At 58.0% G+C, this 23,376-nt stretch overlaps 2 protein-coding genes across 9 annotated transcripts in view; one reads left to right on the top strand and one right to left on the bottom strand.

Moving 5' to 3' along the window:
* Window positions 1–19,052, top strand: part of LZTR1 (leucine zipper like transcription regulator 1) — a 34,506-nt gene extending 15,454 nt beyond the window's left edge. For 4 of the 6 annotated variants that reach the window (XM_030915264.1, XM_030915262.1, XM_030915265.1 and 1 more), the window contains one exon: window positions 582–948. In XM_030915264.1, the coding sequence (XP_030771124.1) occupies window positions 582–731 (150 nt within the window). In that variant the 3' untranslated portion in view covers window positions 732–948. Of the gene's footprint in view, window positions 1–581; window positions 2,158–2,615; window positions 2,679–5,745; window positions 5,803–7,473; window positions 7,554–7,979; window positions 8,089–8,759; window positions 8,844–9,565; window positions 9,624–10,334; window positions 10,475–11,550; window positions 11,753–12,143; window positions 12,300–12,724; window positions 12,836–13,581; window positions 13,675–13,843; window positions 13,940–14,023; window positions 14,190–14,477; window positions 14,648–14,792; window positions 14,950–15,670; window positions 15,798–15,911; window positions 16,062–16,674; window positions 16,781–16,864; window positions 16,946–17,211 lie in introns of those variants that run through there. The other 2 variants (XM_010368984.2, XM_030915267.1) reach the window with 2 other exon arrangements.
* A 695-nt stretch (window positions 19,053–19,747) lies between these two features.
* Window positions 19,748–22,129, bottom strand: THAP7 (THAP domain containing 7). 3 transcript variants are annotated; one of them, XM_010368990.2, is made up of 5 exons: window positions 22,045–22,129; window positions 21,792–21,871; window positions 21,219–21,374; window positions 20,612–20,752; window positions 19,748–20,400 (listed from the first exon to the last, which is right to left on the bottom strand). In XM_010368990.2, exons 2-5 carry the CDS (start codon window positions 21,869–21,871, stop codon window positions 19,848–19,850), a joined length of 930 nt encoding a protein of 309 aa, XP_010367292.1. In that variant the 5' UTR covers window positions 22,045–22,129; the 3' UTR covers window positions 19,748–19,847. The 3 variants fall into 3 exon arrangements, 2 of the variants coding, with proteins under 2 accessions (XP_010367292.1, XP_030771128.1); XR_004052742.1 differs by lacking the exons at window positions 21,792–21,871; window positions 22,045–22,129 and adding an exon at window positions 21,681–21,768 and having other exon boundaries at window positions 20,029–20,400; XM_030915268.1 differs by lacking the exon at window positions 20,612–20,752 and having other exon boundaries at window positions 21,792–22,084.
* Between the last annotated feature and the right edge of the window lie 1,247 nt (window positions 22,130–23,376).

The following is a 23,376-nucleotide window of genomic DNA, read 5'->3' as shown; positions in this document are numbered from 1 at the left end:
GGCCTGGGACACCTAACTGGACATGGTCGTGCTAAGCCCGGCAGTAGCTCGTGGAAAATGCAGCTACTGATGCCCTGGGTATGCCCTCCACAGAGATGGTGGGGGTGGTTCTAGGTTTCACTCAATACCAGCCAGTTCCCTTATCCTGGTGTGGTGTCAATGAGATTCACCCTCTGGGAGAGAGCTCCCAGGGACTGAGGACAGCCTGGAGGCCACTGGGGGGCTATGAGACAGGGGCAGGCTCCAGGCTGGAAACAATGGAGGACCAGAAGGGGACATGATAAATGACATGCTCTCTTCTTGGCCTTCTCTCTGTTTCTCTCTTGCCTTCCTGAAGGCTGTTTGTGCTGCACAGCAAGTACGTGTGTCCTTCATGTTGACTGTTCTGAGCCTTTCCCATGTCAGCCCAGACCCTCCACCCAATGGTCTATCTCCATCTGTCCAAGTACACCTCCCTGCTGGGCACTAGGGTCTGGCACAGAACAGATCCCCTGCTGTCCTCAAGGGCCAGCTGTTCAGGGTGCCCAGAGTGGAGAGCCTGTTTTCTTCTGTCCTGACCCCTCCTCCCCTCATTCCTGCAGGACTGGCGACATGTCTTGGCTTACAGGGAAAGGATCCTGAGCTCACATGCAGTAGACTTGGGCAGGCAAAGGGGGGCACCAGGGTCAGAGGGCAAGCCTTGGGGGCAGGTGCCAATCTCCAGTCCCAGGATCCCCCAGGGCAGAACCTGAGCCCTCCCAGTGCTTGCCTTCAGCCACCTGGCTCCCCTCCTGGGAGGCCTCTGCTGGATCCAGAAGATGCTCAACCCTCAAGGCCTCTACTGCCACTGACAGCTGGCACTGGAAGCAGGACAGGCCCTGCCTCTTCTCCCTCTATTGGGACTGGTCCCCTGAAGAACCCTGCAACATGTAGACATTGCTGTAAAATTAAAACGCACAAACTTGCAGACCTGTATGACTCCCAGTGTAATTGGGCCGATAGGCACAGGGCCAGACCACAGGGAAACAGGCACAATCATAGAATGCTAGGTGCCACACCAAGGAAATTTTGCCTGTGAACTCCCAAAGGAGGTAGCAACTAATTCTGCGCCCCACGCCCTCCCACATCCCTCTCCCTCTCTGCGATCAGCGAACGCTTTTTGCTTTTGGCCCTGAATTTTGAAAGAAGGGTATTCCAGGTAGAAGGGACAAGCCCAAAAGTCTTAAGATAGTAAATGCTCCTTCAGAGGTGGCTCATGCTTGACACTTTGGGGCATTTGCCCACTTAGGGTTGTGGGAGTTGTGTCCTGAGACAGACCCCATGCTTTTCATAGCTGGGGCATTCTCAATCCCAATGTCGGAGGTGACGCAGCTGAGGCCCTGCTAAGTAGAAATGAGAATCTAGAGGCTCATCGCCGGGCTGCATCTCAGTCAGTAAGAACGCCAAGGAGAGAGGGGAGATGCAGGGAGTCAGGGCTGGGGGCGCTAGCAGGAAAGGGAGCGTTGAGCGCCTGCAGAGGTCGCTGCGAGCCCGGAACCCTCCTTGTGGAGTCCTGGCAGCAGCAGACGATCCAGGCCGGAGCCACGCGCAGACACAGGGCATGCCGGGAACTGCAAGCCAGCCGCGGGTCTTGGGGTTGCGTGGGCCTGGGAGGCGCCGGGAAGAGCAGTCGCGACGGGGTTAGGGACGAGACACCGCATTCACTGGAAGGGACAACCCGGCGCCAGTACATAGCCTGAAACGCTCCCCAGAGAGTCCCACGCTTGCTGCGCCGTCCCCAACTGGACCCAGCGCTCGCCCGCGGGGTCTTGGCAAGCGCTAGGCTTGTCGGGAAGAGCGGAAGGGCGCAAGCGCGGCGCTGGCCGGAAGTGCCGAGCTGTCAGCGCAGGGCTCGCCGGGAAATGTGGTTCCTCCAGGCGGCCCGGGGCGGTGGCCGCAAGTTCTGCGGACAGCGCGGCCGATCCGGCGTGGACCCGGGATGGCTGGACCGGGCAGCACCGGGGGCCAGATTGGGCCCGGGGCCCTGGCAGGCGGCGCGCGGTCCAAGGTAGCCCCGAGCGTGGACTTCGATCACAGCTGCTCGGACAGTGTCGAGTACCTGACACTCAACTTCGGGCCCTTCGAAACAGTGCATCGCTGGCGGCGCCTCCCGCCCTGCGACGAGTTCGTGGGTGCCCGGTACGGTGGGCTTCATGGGGTCCTGAGGACAGGAAGGGCGATCTGCGAGAGTCCCAGGGCGGGGTCCAGGGGCGAGGCCGATGCGTGGTGTCCTGGGGTAGGATCTGGTAATGAGGTGGTTGGTGCTGTACAGGACGCTGTTCAGGGCAGGGGAGAGAGGGTTCCGAGGGAGTCCCAGAGCCCGATGACCTGGGACAGAATACTAGAACTAAGTTGTGTTTGTGGATATTGGGCTGGGGTCCCAGGTGCTCTGACGTGGGGTGAGGAGTCCAGAAAGTCCTGGAGCCGTGTCAGGGGTCCTCACTTGCAGGGTGATTGGTGTTATCTTAGAAGATGATCGATCTTAGCAGTTGAGAGGTGATATCTAACTTCTGTGGCAGCTCTCCTGCTTAGTCCCATTCCTTGGGTGTCCCCCAGGAGGGTCCTGTCCTTACCGCCCTCCACTCCTTTCTTTCCAGGCGCAGCAAGCACACAGTAGTGGCCTATAAAGATGCCATTTATGTATTTGGTGGAGACAATGGGTGAGTGAGTCTGAGCATCAGTGTTTGGACCAGGTAGGGAGAAGTACTGTGGTCAGGGACTGGGCCTGTCCAGCTCCATTACTGTCATTTCAGATGTTAGCTAGTGCCTTTAAGCTTCAGTTTCCCCATCTGTGAGATTCCATGCACTCACCTCCCTGGTCGTGGTGAGGATTAAATGAGATCCTGCACTCATGGTCCTCAGCACAGCTTCCAGTGGGTGGCACGTGCTCAGTATGTGGAAATGTCCCTCTTCTGAGTAGACGCAGCCTTGAAAGAAACACAACCACCCTTGCGGCCAGCCCTGCCAGGCACTTTTCTTTCCCTGGGCCTCATCCGGTATGGAGGACACAGTTTTATTTATTTCATGCATTTTTCACTTTTTGTGAGGGTTTTCCCACATTGCTGCAAACATTCAGGCAACAACGTGATGTTTTGTTGGTGGGCACACCTCCTTTCACGTAAACTGTCTCCAGTTAAGTTGTGGCTGGTTTCCTTATGCAGAGGGTGGAGTATTTGCACATGACCAGTTGTCCTATTCCTGCCTGTCAGCCCCAGGACCTGGCATGAAGCCCTGGAAGAGCTGGCCTCTTACTGGCTCTGCAGCCTTGGTCCTGCAGGCCTCCCGGGGGGCTGGCTTGAGGATGGTGGGGTAGTCTGAACCCCACCAGGATCCGCAGACTGGGCAAAAGAGCCTCCTTGGGCATGGTCCCCTGGCTTCAAGCCTGCCTTCCTCCCACTCTCTTTCCCCAGGAGTAGCCAGTGGGGCCTATTTACATATGCAAGTCAGAGTGTGTTCCTCCTTGGCTCATCCTCCTGTGATGCCTCCCTGCCTCTCTGAGTAAAAGCCCAAGTCTTCATGAGAGTCTGCTGCTCCTCTGCCCTCAGTCTCTCACTGCACTGGGGCTGCACCGGCTGCCTTGCTATGTTTGGATTGTACCAAGTGCCCCCTTGCTCAGGCCCTTGCACTGCCCATTCTCTCCTCCTACCTTCCTGCCCCTCTTCTGATGCTTCTTGTGACTGAGGCCTTCCTTGGTCATCTGGACCAACTGGAGACCATTACTTCCCCTCCATCCCTCTTACCATCTTCATTTGTTCCTGAGGCACACAGATGTTGGTTATTATCCATCTGTTCAGTCAAGGCAGGGCCTGTGCTCCTTTTACCCATTGTAAAAGAAAACTCAATAAATGTTTGTCAGATGAAGGAATGAAATAAAGAAGAGATGCCTACCCACAGGCGTTTACTGGAGCCTTAATGAGAACCCTCCAAACCAGAAAAGGCTTTGGTGTCCAGTACAAGGCAGCAGGTGGGAAATGGGGGACCTTCATCCTCAAGAGTGTCCCTAACAGGTAGTTTGTGTGACAACTGTGTAGCAATAAGCAGAAACATTTTTGCTTCAGTGTGACAAAGAAATAGGATACAAATTTGTCTCACTCTAGTCTTAACTTTTTTTTTTTTTTTTTTTTTTTTTTTTTTTTTTTTTGAGACGGAGTCTTGCTCTGCCGCCCAGGCTGGAGTGCAGTGGCCGGCTCTCAGCTCACTGCAAGCTCCGCCTCCCGGGTTCACCCCATTCTCCTGTCTCAGCCTCCCGAGTAGCTGGGACTACAGGCGCCCGCCTCGTCGCCCGGCTAGTTTTTTGTATTTTTTAGTAGAGACGGGGTTTCACCGTATTAGCCAGGATGGTCTCGATCTCCTGACCTCGTGATCCGCCCGTCTCGGCCTCCCAAAGTGCTGGGATTACAGGCTTGAGCCACCGCGCCCGGCCTAGTCTTAACTTTATAAAGACTGAGTACAAAGAAAGATGGCCTCCTGCAGCACGTGGGGCAAGTGAGGGAGGGAGGGAGGGGCGATATCACAGTCACCACCAGCTTCTAGGCTCCTGGCTTCCTGGCTGCATGGCCTCAGACACAGCCTTTGAACTACTAGGCTTTGTCGCCATCTGTGAAATGGATGTGAGATGCACATCCATTTCACAGATGCACCCGCTGGTGCAGACTAAGACGGTGCAGGGGGCACCCAGCACAGGCTGGGCGTGAGGGGTGCTGGGCTCCTGTCAGTTTGCCCTTCTTCCCAAGGGCTGGGTAGTAATATGCCAGCTGGTTGTATTAGGTGGTGCAATGACCAGTGAATTTGTTTTCTATTTAATTGTATCTTTAACATGATTATTACATTGACTTTTGCAATAAAGAAATGGCAAGGGCCAGGTGTGGTAGCTCACACCTATAATCCCAGCACTTTGGGAGGCTGAGGTAGGAAGATCACTTGAGGCCAGGCATTCAAGACGAGCCTAGGCAGGAAAGCAAGACTTCGTTTCTTTTTTTTTTTGAGATGGAGTCTCGCTCTGTCGCCCAGGCTGGAGTGCAGTGGCGCGATCTTGGCTCACTGCAAGCTCCGCCTCCTGGGTTCAAGCGAGTCTGCCACAGCCTCCCGAGTAGCTGGGATTACAGGTGCCCGCCACCACGCCAGGCTAATTTTTGTATTTTTAGTAGAGATGGGGTTTCAACATGTTGGCCAGGTTGGTCTCGAACTCCTGACCTCAAGTGATCTGTCCGCTTCGGCCTCCCAAAGTGCTGGGATTACAGGCACGAGCCACTGAGCCCAGCGCATTGACTCTATTTTTTTTTTTTAAAGCAGTGGCAGGAAGATCAGAGAGAAGCAAAGGGCCTCCCCTGAAGCATGGGCAAGTGCATGCACTGTGGGGTACAGCCTCAGCAGAAGGGGATTGGGACATGTGAATAGGGGTTCTGGAGGCTAGGGTGAGGTGTGAGGGTGACTCTGGACTTTGGGCCATTTCGTGCCTGCTGGTTGGGCTCCTGGTGGCCATATTCATGCTTTGGTCCTGACCCCAGGTAGGCTGGTGGCTGCCTGTGTGGCAGCCCTGGTGCCCATGTCAGTTGGGGAGCCTCCTTTGTGGTCACCACTCTTGGGCATCAGCTGGTTGCCTGGCTGTGTTAGTGACCCAGCCCAAAACAGCCCCCTCCTCTACCCTGGCTACATGTAGTACCCATCTCTGGGGGTCCTGCAGAGCAGACCTGGCTAATGCCACCCTCTCTTCCGACTGCCTTTCAGGAAGACCATGCTCAATGACCTCCTGCGGTTCGATGTGAAAGACTGCTCCTGGTGCAGGTGGGTGGCCCCGTGCTCCAGGGCCCTGCCTTTCCTCCTAGAACACAGTGGCACAGTTCTGGGTCCCAGTTGCTAGCAGAGTCTCTCTCATCATGGGAAGCTAGAAAGAAGCTTCCAGGAGGAGACAACCACGTCCCCAGGGATGCCACACCCAGAGCCACCCTGTCAGGGCTGAGGAGATGAAGTAGCTGCCCAGCACCTGCAGCTGCCAAGCTGGGCACACAGGGCGGCTCCCTTCCGGGCGCCCACCTCTACCCCGAGGCTGCTGCTAGTGTGGGTACAGAAGTTGCTATGTCATTTCTCTCACACGTGATTTTGTAAGATAGCTAGTAGTTAAAAATTAATTTTAAAAATCATTCTGAAGGCCTCTCAATTATTTGTCAAAAATTGCTTAACTATAAAACTCAGAAAAAGAGCAGCCACTGACCACACTTACTCAGGTCAGCAGTGTAAATGGATTTTGAATTCAGTACATAAAATGTAAAGGCAGGGCACAGGGGCCCATGCCTGTAATCCCAATGCTTTGAGAAGCTGAGGAGGGAAGCTCCCTTGAGGCTAGGAGTTCAAGACCAGCTGGGCAACAAAGTGAGACCCCGTCTAGAAAGACAGACATATGATAGATAGATAGAAAGGCAGAAAGAGAGATGACAGATAGATAGATAGATAGATAATAGGTAGATAGCTAGATGATAAGTAGATTAGATAGATGACCTAGATAGTAGATAGTTGATAGATAGATGACAGATCAACAGACAGATGACAGATGATAGGTAGACAGATTATTAGATAGACAGATAGATAGATAGATAGATAGATAGATAGATGGATGATGGGTAGATGACAGACGATAGATGACAGGGAGATAGATGATGGATAGATTATATAGATAGATTAGATGATAGATGATAGGTAGGTAGATAGATGATGGTTAGATAGATAGGTATTAAATGAAATTGATGGACACCATGCTGTAAGACGCTGCACTGCTGCTGAGAGCAGGAGTATGGATGGTCCTGAAGTAGCATGAGGACCTGGTCACATTCTGTGAGTTGAATAAGCAATTTACAAAATATCTACCACTTAATTCCATTTAAAAAAATTCCATGGAAGCCTAAGTATGCATAGGAGAGGGGTGTAGGGAAGACCTCAAGGTGTTGCCAGAGGTTTTCTGGTAATGGGAATTTGCACGAGCTTTAGTGCCTATTTTGTTTTTTCCTTATTGGTGAGTTGTTTTTTTTTTTAAGTTTCTATGATGAGACAGGTGTCACCTTCAAAATACAAAAATGAAAGGTAGCTGGGCGCGGTGGCTCACGCCTGTAATCCCAGCACTTTGGGAGGCCGAGGCGGGCGGATCACCTGAGGTCAGAAGTTCAAGACCAGCCTGGCCAACATGGTGAAACTCCATCTCTACAGAAATACAAAAAACTAGCCGGGCATAATGATGGGTGCCTGTCATCCCAGCTATTCAGGATGCTGAGGTGGGACAATTGCTTGAACCCGGGAGGCGGAGGTTGAGCCGAGATGGCTCCAGCCTGGGTGACAGAGCGAGACTCTGTCTCAAAAAAAAAAAAAAAAAAAAGAAAGGCAGCACAGGGATGCAGCGCCACCCTGTAAGGGTGTGGACTTCATGGGTGACGCCTGCTGACTCTCACCACCCCTGTGCCACCCCAGGGCCTTTACCACTGGGACCCCGCCGGCCCCCCGTTACCACCACTCGGCCGTCGTCTATGGGAGCAGCATGTTTGTCTTTGGTAAGCAGCCTCCTGCCTCCCAGGGGCTGTGTCGCCCCCTAGGCCCACAGACACCCTGCCCTTCTGCAGGCCTGGGGCGTTTGTGCTCATGCTGTATACAGCAGGGGCTCTCTGTTCACCCTCGGCTTTGTCTGCCAGTCCTCTGAATTCTGCGCTGGATCTGGGACCCCTTGCCCTAACAGCCCTGAACTCACAGGGTTGGGTGTCTTTCAGTGTTGCTGGGCTGTGGCTGGGAACAGTGTCCTGCTCATCTCTGTGTCCCCAGAGCCCAGCACGGAGGCAGGCGGGCAGTAGGTCCTTCTAGGGCTTGTGGAGGGAGTCCTGGCTTATGCATTTTCAGTGGGGCCAGATTCTGGTCCACCTTCCAGGGTTTGAAATCTTCAAGACTGCCTTTGGGTTTGACAGTTTCTCACTCTCTTTACTCAGGGGGTTACACTGGGGACATTTATTCCAATTCTAACTTGAAGAATAAAAATGACCTCTTTGAATACAAGTTTGCAACTGGCCAGTGGACGGAGTGGAAAATTGAAGGACGGTGAGAAACTTTGCAGAAACATTTGGGACAGGCAGGGTCCTGGGTGGCATTGGATCTGGAATCTGTCCCCTGTTGCCTCCCAGATGAGGACCCTGAGGGCACGCAGTAGCAAGGAGCTTAGGGTTGGTGGAATATCCCCCGGTACAGCTGTGCATGGCCTGCTACCAGCCTTTAGATTCCCTCCTTTCAGAAGAGACCCAAATGGGCTGGGCGTGGTGGCGCAAGCCTGTAGTCCTAGCACTCTGGGAAGCTGAGGTGGGAAGATCACTTGAGCCCAGGAATTCAAGGCTGCAGTGAACCATGCATGCCTCACTGCACTCCAGCCTGGAAGATGGAGCAAGACCTTGTCACAAAAAAAATTTTTAAAAAGACCCAATGTACTGCTGATGGTGCTTCTGGGGTCCTGCTTTTTAAGCACCCCCTTTGATATTTTGGTGGCACCTAGGAGAAGGTTCTGTGCCTCTGTGGCTGTCTGAATTCCTCTTCAAGCCTCCAGTCGGCCTCTGAGGCTGTTGCTTATTCCTAGTGCCTTGTGGAGGCCCTGAAGCCCCAGTGTCGGGCGGATGTGGCCATGCAGCCTGGCTGTGGCCCCTGCACTGACCATATGGGACGGCGAGGCTCAGGTCTGTGCTGGGCGGCCTCACTCCCTCCCCTCTTCCCTCACACTCCAGGTTGCCAGTCGCTAGGTCAGCCCACGGGGCCACGGTGTACAGTGACAAGCTGTGGATCTTTGCTGGCTATGACGGCAATGCCAGGTGGGTGGTGGTCCGGCCTTTGTACCCCTCCTCCGACTGCACTGAGACCTGGAGCAGGCCATCCTGGCATTTGAGGGCTTAGGCTGGGAGAGCTCTGCCTAGTAGATTTTGAGTGTCACTGTCTAGGGGTTTCTTGGGAGGGGGACAGGGAAAGAGGAGGATGGGCAGATGGAGGTGAGAACCAGTGGGTGGAGCCCCATGTCTACCTCCGTTGAGGATCCTCAGCCAGGAGTCGCCTTGCAGGGCTGAGTCGGTGGGCGGATGGGTGGTGCCCAGGCTCAGGCCCAGCCCTGGTTCTTGCCCAGGCCAAAGGCCTTTTCCTCCTTATTTTAGAAAGTTGGCTTCGCTCTCTTTGCATGTGCTGGTTTCCCAAAACTTCAGCATTATAGAAACTCCTAACGATGCAGTGATGGTGGTGGTGTCTGTGATGTCTGTGTCCTCTCCCCACCCAGGAGGGACACTGCGTGAGGAGCTGGCCTGCCACACTGCCCCAATGTCATGCATGAGAGTACTTGTTCTGTCTGGGCCGGGCAGGGGGCCCAGCACAGCAGGGATTTGAGGCAGTGCCTGACACCCCACACAGAAGTTCCCGCCTCATGGCCGCACAAGTCTCCTACCCTGTGTGGGGATGGGGGTACTCCCTTCAGCCATCCCTTCCAGCCAGGACCGGCCCACCCTGACAGCCAGACCCAAGGGGTCCTCACTGGTCTGTCCTAATACAGGTTGAATGACATGTGGACAATTGGCCTCCAGGACCGAGAGCTCACCTGCTGGGAGGAGGTGAGGGGCACCGGGAGCCAGGGTGCAGGTGGAGGGAGGTGGGAGGTGCAGGGAGCCAGGGTGCAGGTGGAGGGAGGTGGGAGGTGCAGGGAGCCAGGGTGCAGGTGGAGGGAGGTGGGAGGCAGGCAGAGCCAGGCTAGGGGGTCGAGGCTGCTTTCTTCCCCTTGCAAAGCCCTGCCTCGACCTGAGCCACGCTCTCCTCCCTGGCGACCTGCGGGCCTTCATGACCAGTTCCTCACTGTGGCTGCACAGTGATTCGAGCCTTGGTGTTTTGGATGGGCAGAGCGCCACGTGTGTGAGGGACGTGGTTTTGCTTTAATCCACCCTTTATTTCAATGCAGTGAGGGCAGTCTGCTATCTAGTGTTCTGCTCCCTGGAGCTCCCCCTGGGATTGCTTTCCCCTTTAGAAACATGGAATTTATTTATTTATTCATTAAAAAAAATTTTTTTTTCTCAGTCTTCTGGGCATGAAAAACATGGGTTTAGCCGCTGCTGATTTAACCCTGATGATTTTAGCCCTAGCTGTTCACAACTGGGCCCCCTGAAGTGGAGGAGACAGGGCTATGTGCTGCTCGAAGACAAATGAATCTGTGAACCCTCATCTGGGGAAGTTTCAAGAATAAAAGCAGTCCCATCTCAGCAGTCTTGAGCGTTGTGAAATGTGAGTGGGCCCTGTGAGGCCAGGGCTGAGCTGTTCTCTCCCCCATGCAGGTGGCCCAGAGTGGTGAGATCCCCCCGTCTTGCTGCAACTTCCCCGTGGCCGTGTGCCGGGACAAGATGTTTGTGTTCTCCGGGCAAAGCGGAGCCAAGATAACCAACAACCTCTTCCAGTTTGAATTCAAGGACAAGACGTGAGTACTCTGGCCAGTGGGGTGGAGGGAAGATAGTCAGTGCCCCCGAATCCTTGAATGTGAAGGACGCCCCCTGCACCTGGTGGCCATGGTAACTGTCCTTCTGAGCTCTGCAAACAGCAGGAGGTTCCAGCCTGGAGCAGGGATGTGCAGGTCTCCAGGATATGGCTACAGTTTAGCAAGATAGGGCCTGGTGAGGAGGCCCCTGACTAGGCCTCCCCCTGACTATGAAGGACATCCCCTTCCCCGTGAATGGCTTGGTCAGTGCCGCCAGTAACAAACATGGCCTGCATAGATCTCAAATGATGGCAGAAGACCAGAGGGGCCTGCAGGTCCCCAGAGGTCTGGCCCATGCTGCCCCTGGCTGCTGGCCAGCCCTTGACCCTGCAATGAGGCTGTAGAAGAGGGCACAAGGAGTGTGAGCTGCAGGCACAGAGGGTTTGGGAAGGGACTTGGGAGCTTCCCTGGAGGCCACGGGTGCGTGGGAGGAAGGGTAGGGTGCCCCAGGATGAGGGAACCTGTCGAGGGCCCAGGGCTTAGCAAGGAGCCAGATGGAATAGCCCTGCCAGGCCAGGATCTGTTGTGAAGTCTTCAACTAACTTAGCAAAAGAGAGGACTCGCTGGGAGGTACTGGGAAGCCTGGGAGGTGGAAGGTGCTGGAGCAGCATCAGGATGTGGGGTGCAGGCAGCTCCCAGGATGGGGACTCAGCTGTGGGGATGGTCTGACTGGGCAACATGAAGATGTGCAATGGTCTTTGCACAACTTCACTTCCCAGAGAGCAGGACTGCCTGGCGGGTCAGATGCCACCCTCCTGCCCATCACTGCTGCCTGCACCATGGAGACAGGGGAGCTCCGGCAGGACCCCGCAGTGGGCCACATGGAACCAGGCAGGGCTGGTGCCAGTGCTGGATGGGGTGAGGGGTGCTCAGCGAGGTGTCTAGGCCTCCCTCTGGACCCTGGGCTAGTCACCGCAGGGGCTGCAGGGGGACCTCCCAGTGAGGGCCTGCTGTGGGAAGGCCCCAAGGGTGAGCAGGAGCCCCAGTCCCAGCATTGGTTCACTGTCGTGTACCCCCAGGTGGACACGCATCCCAACTGAACACCTGCTCCGGGGTTCCCCACCACCCCCGCAGCGGCGCTACGGGCATACCATGGTGGCCTTTGACCGCCACCTCTATGTGTTTGGGGGTGCAGCCGATAACACGCTGCCCAATGAGCTGCACTGCTATGACGTGGACTTCCAGACCTGGGAGGTCGTCCAGCCCAGCTCCGACAGCGAGGTGAGGGTGCCCAGGAGTGTCCTGCCCTTCCATCTGGACACCAGTGGCTCCTACCCTGCTCCCACCTTCTCCCCAGCTCCTCACAGCTTTGGGGCCCCTTGGGGTTCCAGACAGCTACCAGGAGCAAGGCCAGGACACCTGGGCCTCAGCCCTGGACACCTGCCCCGGCCTCCAGCCCCAGCTTCACCCCACAGCCTGCAGGTGGTTAACGCTTCACACCCCATCATGGCTACATGGGGCTGCCGTGCTGCAGACCTTTCCTGGGAAGCCCAGAGCCATGCAGCTCTTCCTTCTTTCTGAACCCGCTCTCAAGGCCAGGATGGTGGGGGTCTCTGGGCACCTACCTGGCCCTTGCCAACTGATCTCATGCCCACGTGTCTCTCCTCTTCAGGTCGGTGGGGCTGAAGTGCCCGAGCGAGCCTGTGCTTCCGAGGAGGTGCCCACCCTGCCCTTTGAGGAGCGAGGCGGCTTCAAGAAGTCCCGAGATGTGTTCGGGCTGGACTTTGGCACCACCTCAGCCAAGCAGCCCGCCCAGCCCGCCTCGGAGGTACAGGCTGGGACCCTCATTAAGACTCCATCACCTCCTGAAGCAGGTCCTGTGATCAACCCCTCTCACACATGGGGAGACTGAGGCCCAGAGAAATACTTGCTTGGGGTCACACTCCAAAGGAGATGCAGGGCCAGGAGCCCTCACCCTGCTGGCCAGGCTGCAGCTTTCTGGGATGGGTGCCACACACTGGCCGAGTGCCCCACCCACTCTGAGGGTCCCCATGGCCCGTCATGCCCCACTCGACTACATGGGTATTCAGGTCCCGCCCGTGTCTGTGGTTGCACCCAGGGGCCCTCCTCCCTTGGGGACCCTGCCCCCTGGCCCTTCATGGCCATGAGGTGCCGCGTCCTTGCCCTTACCTGGCTGCACCAGCCCCACTGTGGAGGCTCTGCCCCATCCCACCCTGCCTTCTTGTCCCCCAGCTGCCCAGTGGGAGGCTCTTCCACGCGGCTGCTGTCATCTCGGACGCCATGTACATCTTCGGGGGCACGGTGGACAACAACATCCGCAGCGGGGAGATGTACAGGTTCCAGGTGTGGGGCCTGGGGGCCTGTAGGAACGGCTGGGTGGACGGATCCCCCGTGATGGGAAACTGAGGCCAAGTCGGGGGGGCAGGCCTTATCCAGGCCATTGCCAGGGCCACACCTGGCGGGATGGAATCCTTGGGAGCAGCCCTGTGGGCTGAGGTGGTACTAAAGTGGGCAGCCTCTGTGCAGTGGGGCAGGCGGATGGCACTGGGGCTCACAGCAGAGTCAGTGGAGGGAGCCGGGCCAAGCTAGGCTCAGCACTAGAGCCTCACAGGCATCACAGCCTGGCCCAGGGCAGAGCCAGGGCTGACGGTGGCTTGCGCTGACAGCCCCTTCCCAGGCCTGGAGGAACAGGTGGTCAGGGCAGGGACTCACAGCCACAGTGAGGTCAGGGCCGGCTTCCTAGAGGAGATTGGGGTGGTGCTGGTGGGTGCCAGTGTGAGGACACAAGTCCAGGCAGAGTGGAGACAGCAGAGCTCTGCTGAGGCCTGGGCCCCAGCTGAAGGCAAGAGGCAGGGGAGCCCTTTCCTGCTGTGGAACTGGCCGTGGACAGTTGCAGGTGCCGAGGCTGGAGCCAGGCTGTATTTTCAGGGTGGGGTGGCGGCAGCTTTTTCTCCTCAGCCAGGCCCACCTGCCTTCTGGGCCCTGAGGGTCAGCATGGGTCAGGTGGGGACCTCAGGGTCAGCCTGCGCAGCCACACTGGGGCCACTCTGCTGTCCTCAACATCTAGCCTCACTGGGCCCCTCTTGCAGTTCTCCTGTTATCCTAAGTGCACGCTACACGAGGACTATGGGCGGCTGTGGGAGAGCCGCCAGTTCTGCGACGTGGAGTTCGTGCTAGGTGAGGTGAGTGCCTGTCCTTGCACCCTGCTCTGCCTGCTGTGCCTGGGTAGTGGGAACTGCGCCCCTCAGAAAAACAGCTGCTGGCCTGGTGGTGCTGACCCTGGCCGGCTGGGTCTCTGTTCTCTGGGGCGAGGGTCCCATGCCCTCTGCCAGTGCATTATTCTTTGTACAGAAGGAGGAGTGCGTGCAGGGCCATGTAGCCATTGTCACAGCGCGGAGCCGCTGGCTTCGCAGGAAGATCACGCAGGCACGGGAGCGGCTGGCCCAGGTGAGGTGCCTAACTGCCCCACCCGGACCAGGCAGCCATGTCTGTTGTCCACTGGGGTGCCCTTGAGCTCCCTTCTCCCCACAGAAGCTGGAGCAGGAGGCCGCCTCAGTTCCCAGGGAGGCCCCCGGCGTGGCTGCTGGTGGGACCCGGCCACCCCTGCTGCACGTGGCCATCCGGGAGGCCGAGGCCCGGCCCTTCGAGGTGCTCATGCAGTTCCTTTACACCGACAAGATCAAATACCCACGGAAAGGTCCGCCTGGGTGGGGGTGGAACAGGATTGGTGTGGGCTGGGGTGCGGGCAGCAGAGCCAAAAGGTGGGTGCTGCCAGCCCTGCCTTACTGATGGGCCCCCTGAGGCTCAGAGGCTGCAGATCACCCTCATTACCCATGATCATTGCCGCTGGACACCATCTGAGTCCCCCGAGGCCTTGCTCCTACCTAGTGGCCCCAACTCACACTCTTCCATGCGGGGAGCCCTGTGCCCTGTGCCCCGCCCTCCCCTCTCCGGCTCCCTGAGACTCGGGGGCTCTGGGGCGCAGGCCACGTGGAGGATGTGCTGCTCATCATGGATGTGTACAAATTGGCACTGAGCTTCCAGTTGTGCCGCCTGGAGCAGCTGTGCCGCCAGTACATCGAGGCCTCCGTGGACCTGCAGAACGTGCTGGTCGTGTGTGAGAGTGCCGCCCGGCTGCAGCTGAGCCAACTCAAGGTGTGGGGTGGGGTCAGCGCGATCGGGTTCAGGTGGGGTGTGCTCAGGCTTCGGCCCCCTCCTTGCCCACCACTGTGAGCCCCTCGCCCAGCCTGGGACCCTGGCTTGACCCTGCCTGCCTGCCTGCCTGTGCCTGTCTGCCCAGGAGCACTGCCTGAACTTCGTGGTGAAGGAGTCCCACTTCAACCAGGTGATCATGATGAAGGAGTTCGAGCGCCTCTCCTCGCCGCTGATTGTGGAGATTGTGCGGCGGAAGCAGCAGCCACCCCCTCGCACTCCCTCGGACCAGCCAGTGGACATTGGTAGGGAGCCTCGTTCCCCTTCCCTTGGGTCTGGGAGGGATGGTGTTCATCTGTGGCAGGAGACTTGGGAGCCATGGAGAGCACCTGCCAGCCCTCGGGGTGGGGGTGGGTGCCATGGGACCCCAGAGTGCTCTCCTGGGTACAGCGCAGAAACAGATGGAGGCAGAAGCCCCCAACCCATGGGGCTTGCCACAGTGGGCTGTGTCCTGGTGAGCTGGGATTTCCTGAGCCAATTTCTGGGGGTGGACATGGGCACCTCTTTTGGGCTGGGATGTCAGGTCTGATGGCCCAGGGTCACAGTGATCAGTTGCTGGACTTCTCTTTGCTTGTAATGTCACAGGCCCCTTCATTCCCCCAGCTCTCCTTGGGGGTCGTGCTGATCCCAGTTGCTGGCTCTTGGTGACATCTGCCGGCACCAGAGGCCATGCAGTGGGCCTGGAGGGTGCTTGATCATGAGGGCAGCGAAGGGGGCATAGCAAGCTGGGTGGAAGATGAGACACTGGGTGGTGGGCTATGTGTTCAGCATAGTGCTCGAGTCGGTCAGGGCGCTGAGGGAGGACAGAATGTGGCTGATGGTGCCTCAGGGCCAGAGTGAATCCTTCTGCCTGGGTGAAGTTTTGTTCAGAGTGGCAACATGGGCAGATGTGTGGGAAGGTAGTGCCATGGGGCCCCAAGGCCAGAATCCCAGGCTGTACCTGCTCAGGGTTCCTCCCACCCCCAGGCACGTCTCTGATCCAGGACATGAAGGCATACCTGGAGGGGGCGGGCGCAGAGTTCTGTGACATCACGCTATTGCTAGATGGGCACCCACGGCCAGCCCACAAGGCTATCCTGGCCGCCCGCTCCAGGTGGGTGGGGGCTGGACGGGAGGGGAGGGTGGGGGCTGGACGGGAGGGGAGGGTGGGCCTGGATGGTGTCTTCATTCTGCTGACAGCCGGGTGCCTGCCGCTTATTGTCTACAGCTACTTTGAAGCCATGTTCCGGTCCTTCATGCCCGAGGACGGGCAGGTGAACATCTCCATTGGGGAGATGGTGCCCAGCAGGCAGGCCTTTGAGTCCATGCTGCGCTACATCTACTATGGTGAGGTCAACATGCCACCCGAGGACTCGCTGTATCCTCACTCCCCAAGGAACTCCCAGGTCCCCACCAAGGGGTCCTGGCACCCACCTCGGGTGGCTTTGAGGCCCGCTCTCCTGCCCCAGCTAGGTGATCTGGGCCCAGCGCCTCCCTCCAGAGGATTTGCTGGTGCCTGGAGCTGGGCCAGGTGCTCTCCGAAGCAGTTGGCAGCTGGCAGGGAGGGGTTTGCAGCCAGGAGGAACCAGTGGGTTCCTGACCCTCACAACTGCCCAGAGGATGGGGTGGGCCACTGCTTTGTGTGACAGTTGAGCACAGACATGGAACTACTCCTCTTATGTCACTTCAGTAGGGGTCCGAACATGGAGGGTCACGATGCCTGTTAGGCTTGCAAGGCCATGGAATAGCGCTGCAGATGTGCAGACGGTATTTTTCTGGGGAGGGGATTCATGGTATTTGGATCCTCAGTGGGGCCTTTGACCCACTAAGTAGTTCAGAATCCATTTAGAGAGCATGCTGGTGTGTGGGCTGGATTGGAGTCTGACCCCTCCCTGGTGGGCTTGGGGCTCCAGCTGCGTCCCTCCCTGTCCTTCCCTGGGAGGGTGTGGACAGACCAGGTTCCTTTGGTCAGCTCCTTAACCAGGCCCCAGCTACTTGTTTGCGGCCCCCTACTACTACGGCTTCTACAACAACCGGCTGCAGGCGTACTGCAAGCAGAACCTGGAGATGAACGTGACGGTGCAGAACGTGCTGCAGGTAGCCCCCCAGCCCTGTGCCCGTGGCTGCAGCTCCCACTGAGTGGGTGAAAGGGGCAGCGCCTCAAGGTCCCTGCCATTACAGATCCTGGAGGCAGCCGACAAAACGCAGGCGCTGGACATGAAGCGGCACTGCCTGCACATCATCGTGCACCAGTTCACCAAGGTCAAGGCTCTGGCCTCCCCTTCAGGACTTGCTTCCCCTCGGCAGTGGCCACGCCCAGGCAGGGAGGGGTGCCCAGGCTCTGTGGTCCCCTGCAGTGGTGGGTCCTGGGGGTGGGCGAAACAGAGCAGCCCACCACTGGCTGCACCTTGCTTCATCCTTGGGACCAGCCTGAGCCCCGAGTAGGGTGGGCCCCAGAGGGCTCTACTGCCCACCATGGCCCTTATGTGGATCTAGTCCCATCTCCTTCCGGCCTGCTTGCCTTGCAGGTCTCCAAGCTGCCCACGCTGCGGTCACTGAGCCAACAGCTGCTGCTGGACATCATAGACTCCCTGGCCTCCCACATCTCAGACAAGCAGTGCGCGGAGCTGGGTGCTGACATCTGAGGCCCTATAGCGCCTGCCCATTGTGAAGAATTGCCATGCCTGCCTGCCCTGTCCACTGAGAAGACTACTGGCTATGCGTCTGCCTATGGCAGAGTGGGTGCACCTGCCAGGCCAAGGGTCAGGGTGCCCACAGCCTCCAAAGAGAGCTGAGGGGATGTGGGACCCCAATCTTCTCAATTCATTGAAGACACAGGTCCCACAGAGAGCAGATGAGGAAGCAGACCCCCTCCCCTGTCATCACCCTCTCCTGATGTGGTGTGGATGTGAGGCCATGGCTCAGTGATGGGCTCACCACCCAGAAGTGGGGAGAGACCTTGGGCCTCCCACCCAGTGGTGCTTGGCCTGGCTCCTGTGACCTGGGTGTGTTGTGGACCCAGGCACTGGGGCCTGTCACCAAGGCTCCTCCAACATGCGGGAGGAGGCTTAGCAGACTTGCACTGCACCATGTAATCTGCCTGGGCTGCTCCTGTCCCGCCCACCCTCACTGAGATCCATGTAAGGGGCTCCTTTTCCCACCTGGAACTTGTGAGTGTGGACTCATGATGTGTGGGTCTCACCTGACTTGAGGTGAATTTTGGAGTGACGGGCCCTGAGGTCAGCTCCCAGGTCGGTTGTGCTGGGCCAGGCCTGGTTTTCACAGGGGCTGAAGGATCCCAGTCCACCTGTGTGCATGTCAGGGCTCAGGGGGAAAGAAGCCAGCCAGTCCCGCGTGTCCCTTGCTGAGTATTTTGTCACAGACAAGCCTCCATTAAAGCCACAGCAGTGCTACCTACCACACACACCTTGCTGGCCCAGCCACCACTGCTGGCCTCAGCCCCTCGGCCCTCCCGCAGCCGAGGACTGGCTCTGGAGCCCATGGCTTAGCAGATCCCCAGATGTAGGTCAGTCAGTCTTACCTGTCTCTATCCACACTGTCAACTCCTGCCCCCACCTGGGGTCACCTGGTCACACTGGGGAGAAGGGCTATGAAGGCCTCTAGGCTGGCCCCTCCCAGGGGAATCCTGGAGGCCTGGGGTGGGCTCCTGCCCCTTCTGCCCTGCCTTGCCCCTTCACTGTGCTCTTGGCTCCTGTGGAAGGCAGGCTGCCCTCTTGCCATAGTGAGGCTTCCATGTGAATCCACTCTGATGCTGGGGAACCAGTGCTCCCTTATTGGGAAGAGGATTCCAGGACCCCTTTTTTGTTGTGGCTGCCATGAAGCCACAGCTCACCTTGGGGAAGTGACCTGCTCTCCTCTGGCTGTATGCAGGTGGATGGGGGGCCTTGAGTGGCAAGTTGCTTAGCTAACAGGAACAGATCCATAGGCAGCCTGCAGGCTAGGAAGTGGCCTGGTGCAAGATGAGCTGGGAACAAGGGAGGAGAGAGTGGGAGCTAGGGCAGAGGCTGAGCCAGGAGGCCCATGAGGTGAGGACACAGCAGGCACAGGACCATGGCTGGGGGTATATGTGGTGGAGTGCAGGCTGAGGCAGCCAGCCATGTGGGTCAGGTGCATTCATTCAGAGTGCAGCCACAGAGCCACCTACCCAGTTTCCACATGTGGCTCCTGCCACACCCACAGGGCAGCCTCCCCCAAATCCCTCTCCGGGACAGGTCAGCCCGGAAGCCTCCTTGAACTAGTCTGCAAACCCTGCTCTATGCTGACCCTTGTTGCTGAACCCTGACTGTCTCTTCTTGACTTACATGAATAAATGAAATTACATGCCAAGGGCCCTAAAAAGCAAATTTTACAAAATTGTGTGGCAGTTTCTGGGACTAGAATGAATTCAGTTGTGCTCCTTGGCAGGGAGAGGCCATGCTTGCAGTGAATCACCCCACACACAGAGCTGCTAGAGAATTACAGCTGCAGCAAGGCCTTCCAGGTTCCTGGGAGTTGAAGGAAAAGGATGCTGAGGCCAAGACCTGACTGCTTGTCTCCAAGTTCTAGCCACCTCTTCCTAGATTTCCAGGGACTAGCTTGTTGGGGCTTCACTACCTGCTGACATGCCCCAGGAGGCTGATGACTGTCATCATCATCCCTGTTTTTCAAATAGAGATGGTAGTGAAGGGGGATGGGGAGAGGGTTGCTCTGCTTACCCACCAGGCTGATGGGGCCTGTGGACAGAAGCCTGTCATGCCCCTGCTTGAGAACCGAATCTGGACTGGGTTTCACAAGTGTTCTCAAAGGGGCTGGCTGGTTTAGGTCAGGGCTGTTTCAGATCCTATGGAAAGGGCACCTGGCGCTTCAGAGAACCCTGTGGGGCATGGAGCTGCACTAGCAGGGCTGTCTGCCACCAGTAGCTCTGAGGGGTGACAGCCAGGCTCTCTGTTCTCCTTGGCGAAGAGCTTGGACTGAGCCCTCTGGAAGCTGCAGCCACTGTCCGGGGCAGCAAGCTTACTACTCAGAGGGGCTCCAGCCCCCAGCTGAGCCAGACAGCAGGCCCTCTGTCTAGAATCCGCTTTATTATGGCACCTGGTGGGATCTGAGGGAGGGAGAGGCAGCAGCCTTGCTGGGCATCCCCTCAGTCAGTCTGGCGGCACCTCCCTTAGGCCATGCTGCTGCTCAGCTGCATGGCAAAGTCCTGCACGTGCTCCTTCAGAGTCTGGCGGGCATCCGCCTGTGCCCTCTTCTCCCGTGCCCGCTCCTGCTGCAGTTTGGTTAGTCTCAGCCGCAGCCGCTGCTCCCGCCGCTTGCAGGCCTGCAGCTGGCGCTGGGCCTTGTCAAGGGCATCAAGGGCTGCCTCAGCTCGCCGCTTCCAGAGTAAGGCGCTGCCCACCTGGTAGCTGTGTTCATTCTGGATGTAGGCTCCAGCGGGTGGAGGCAGGCGCAGCATATAGGCTGAGGGGGAGACTGGCCGTGGCTCCAGAGGGGAGGGCTGCCGCTCTGGCGAAGGCTGGGCACTGCAGCCTGCTTCATCTGCCTGGGCACCCAGGGGGCCCAGTAGGTCTGAAAAGGGGCTGCTAAGGCCAGGCTCCAGCCTCCCCGCTGGGGAGGCCGGCAAAGTGGCAGGTGCTGAGGCCTCTTCCACAGGAAAGCAGGTGACATCAGCAGGTGGAGGTGGAGAAAATGGAGTTGTGGGCCCTCGGCCTTCGGAGCAGCTAGTAAGGGGGAAGAGAGAGACTGATGGGCTAGGCTGAGGGCTTGCCAGACCCCACTCCACCAGTCCACCTGATCCCCTTAAGGCCCAAACCCGATCCACAAATTCTGTGGAGCAAGAACCCTGTCCAGTTAGACTGCTGGCAGACCCCCTAGGGCCCAGTCTCTCAGCCTAGGCGTGGGAGTGGGGCATCCCCCACCCATACCACATACCGCTTCCTGCATCGTCTGAGCCGGCTGACTTCAGGGGGGCCAGGTGGATAATTGTGTCCTTTGGTTTTGGCTGTCCGGCGCAATTTGGAGAAAGACTCAAATATGGTGGGGACTGCCCCCTCCTTTAGCCTGTGATACCCGCTGTGGGGAAAAGCAACCCAGATGAGCTGGAGAGCAAGTGCTGCCTCCCCAGGCCAACCTGCCGCCAGCACCAGCGCAGTGGGAGGCTGGAAGGCATCGCGCAAACAATAGGTCTGGGGAATGCCAAGTTAGAGCTACACCAATCACTTCCCTGCAGGACCCCTCAAAGTCGAGGTGCGTGGAAAACCTGCACAAGCAGAGCTGGGCTGACCAGCCAAAAACAATTTTTTGATTTGTGGACTTGCTGGCAAGACTGGGGCTCTGAAAAATCCTCTCTGGAAAGGCTCACGTTTTTCCCCGTGTCATGGCACAGTGATCCTGGGGGTGGGTCTCACTGTACAGAGCTGGGAAGAGGAAACAGCCCCCTCGGACGCTGGCTGCTCAAGGGACTTCCAAGACCTGCAGCTGTCCCAATCCGCCTGAGGCCCCACGTCCTACCCCAACGCTGGCCAGCAGGGAGGCTCACCTGATTCCCACCAGCTCAAAGCAGTTCTCCTCAAAGTGTTTGGAGCAGAAGTAGATGTACTCGGATGCCGGGTCCCACAGGCCCTGGCCGCTGGGGTCCAGCCGCTGGCAGTTGGCCAGCCACAAGCCTCGCCTCGGGTTGTCCTTCTTGGGAAGTCTGTGGAGCCACAAACCCGTGAGCACCAGGCTGTCCATAGCCCTGGGCTCATGCTGCCCAAGCTCCCCAGGGGGAAAACGCAGACCCAACACGCGCCGCCACGAGACCACCCTGCGACCCCGCCAGATAAGCACCACCGCCCCGGCACAGACGAGGCAACGGGAGCCTCGACAAGAAAAGCAGTTTCCTCAGCGTCGTCTGGCAGGTAACAGAGTGGTGCACGTCCAAGCCGGCTAGACTTCCCGTCCTCCCCGTCCCTACTGCATTTGTTCCTGCCAGGACCGTCCCGCTTCGCCTCCCACCCACAGGTTCAAGCCTCCTCAGGATCCGAGAAAGGCGCGAAGCCTCTACGCAGTTACAGCCCGAAGCGAGCAACGACTAGCGCATGCGCATGAGAACCCGCGCACGCGCGCTGACCTGTGGAAGGAGATGCCGCGGTTGCGCGTCTCGCGCGTGTCCCGTGTGCAGCAGCCGGCAGCGGAGCAGTGACGCGGCATCTGGGGAAGAGGCGGGAGTTAAGTCGCAAGTGGCTGTCCGGGCATCCAGAGGAGCCTCGCGCCGCCAGCCGCCGCTCCTCCCCAAGGGGCTCTGGCCCGTTGGGTGCCCCCCGGCCCGTTGTTGCCCCAACCCGGTCCCAGCCGGTTTCTTGACTTCTGTCAGCGGCACTCACGGTCTGGCCATTGCTGCGCCGCCGAAGTCTCGCGAGGGGTAGCGCGCGCCGGAAGTTGGTACCATAGAGACTGGAGAGCTGGAGGTGCTCCGCCCGCGGGGCGGGGCGAGGTCCTAGCGAGCTGGGTTCGGAAGCGGCGCGAGTGTGCGAGTCTCTGTTGCGCCCGCGTCGTGCCAGCTGCCTGGACTACCAGTGTTGTCGCCCATGTGGGCTTGTCTTTCGTCGGTTGAGGCCTCACTGTTCTCCGTAAACACCCCAGCACGATGGAGTGGCCCCAGTGTACGGGTCGGCCCGGGAGCGGAAAGCTGCGGTGTCCTGGGAGCCTCGAAAGCCGCGGGGCGGCAGCTCGCTTCCGGAAGACCTCTGACTGACGAAAGAAAACGGGGCCTGGGACGCTTGCACAAAAGAACCCGACAAAAACCAGAGCCCACACTCACTTTCGTACCGGGGAGGTGGACTTGAGGGAGGGCAGGGTATGCCCCTGAGTACACTGGGGACGTGTGCTGGGCGGGAAGTTCCATTGTAGCCAGCTTCGGTAGGGGCGTGACGGAGTGGGGGAAAAGCTGAGGATGCCGCTGTGACAGGCAGCGTCGGGAACTGCGCCTGCGAAGGCCGTGGACACATGACCTGGCGGGCTGCTTAACTTAAGTCCTCGTCTCCTCCCATAAGACTCAGTGAAAATAGCCGCTCCATTCAAGGGCTTCAGAAGGTTTAAATGCACAATAGGCCAGTCGCGGTGGCTCAACGCCTGTAATCCCAGCACTTTGGGAGGCCAAGGCGGGCGGATCACAAGATCAGGAAATGGAGACCATCCTGCCGACATGGTGAAACCCCGAATCTACTAAAAAAAAAAAAAAAAAAAAAAAGAGCTGGATGTGGTGGTGCTCGCCTATAGTCCCAGCTAGTCGGGAGGCTGAGGCAGGAGAATCGCTTGAACCCGGGAGGCAGAGGCTGCAGCGAGCGGAGATCATGCCACTGCACTCCAGCCTGGGCGACAGTGAGACTCCGGCTCGAAAAAGAAAAGTAAAGCATTTTGTCCTAATTCCCTCAGTTAGTGTTTTGAAGCCAACATTAGGGAAGTAATGCAATTACTAAACATACTGACATGCTTAATTTCTTCAAGAAAACAAATTGGCCGGGCGCGGTGGCTCACGCCTGTAATCCCAGCCCTTTGGGAGCCGAGGCGGGTGGATCACGAGGTCAGGAGATCCAGACCATCTTGGCTAACACGGTGAAACCCCGTCTCTACTAAAAATACAAAAATTAGCAGAGCGTGGTGGCGGGCACCACTCCGTTGAGACTCCGTTTCAAAAAAAAAATGAAACAAATCGA

Source organism: Rhinopithecus roxellana, chromosome 13, assembly GCF_007565055.1.
Source record: "Rhinopithecus roxellana isolate Shanxi Qingling chromosome 13, ASM756505v1, whole genome shotgun sequence".
NCBI lineage: Eukaryota > Metazoa > Chordata > Mammalia > Primates > Cercopithecidae > Rhinopithecus > Rhinopithecus roxellana.
Note: the sequence above shows the minus strand (reverse complement) of the source record. Positions and strands in the feature narration are given on the sequence as shown.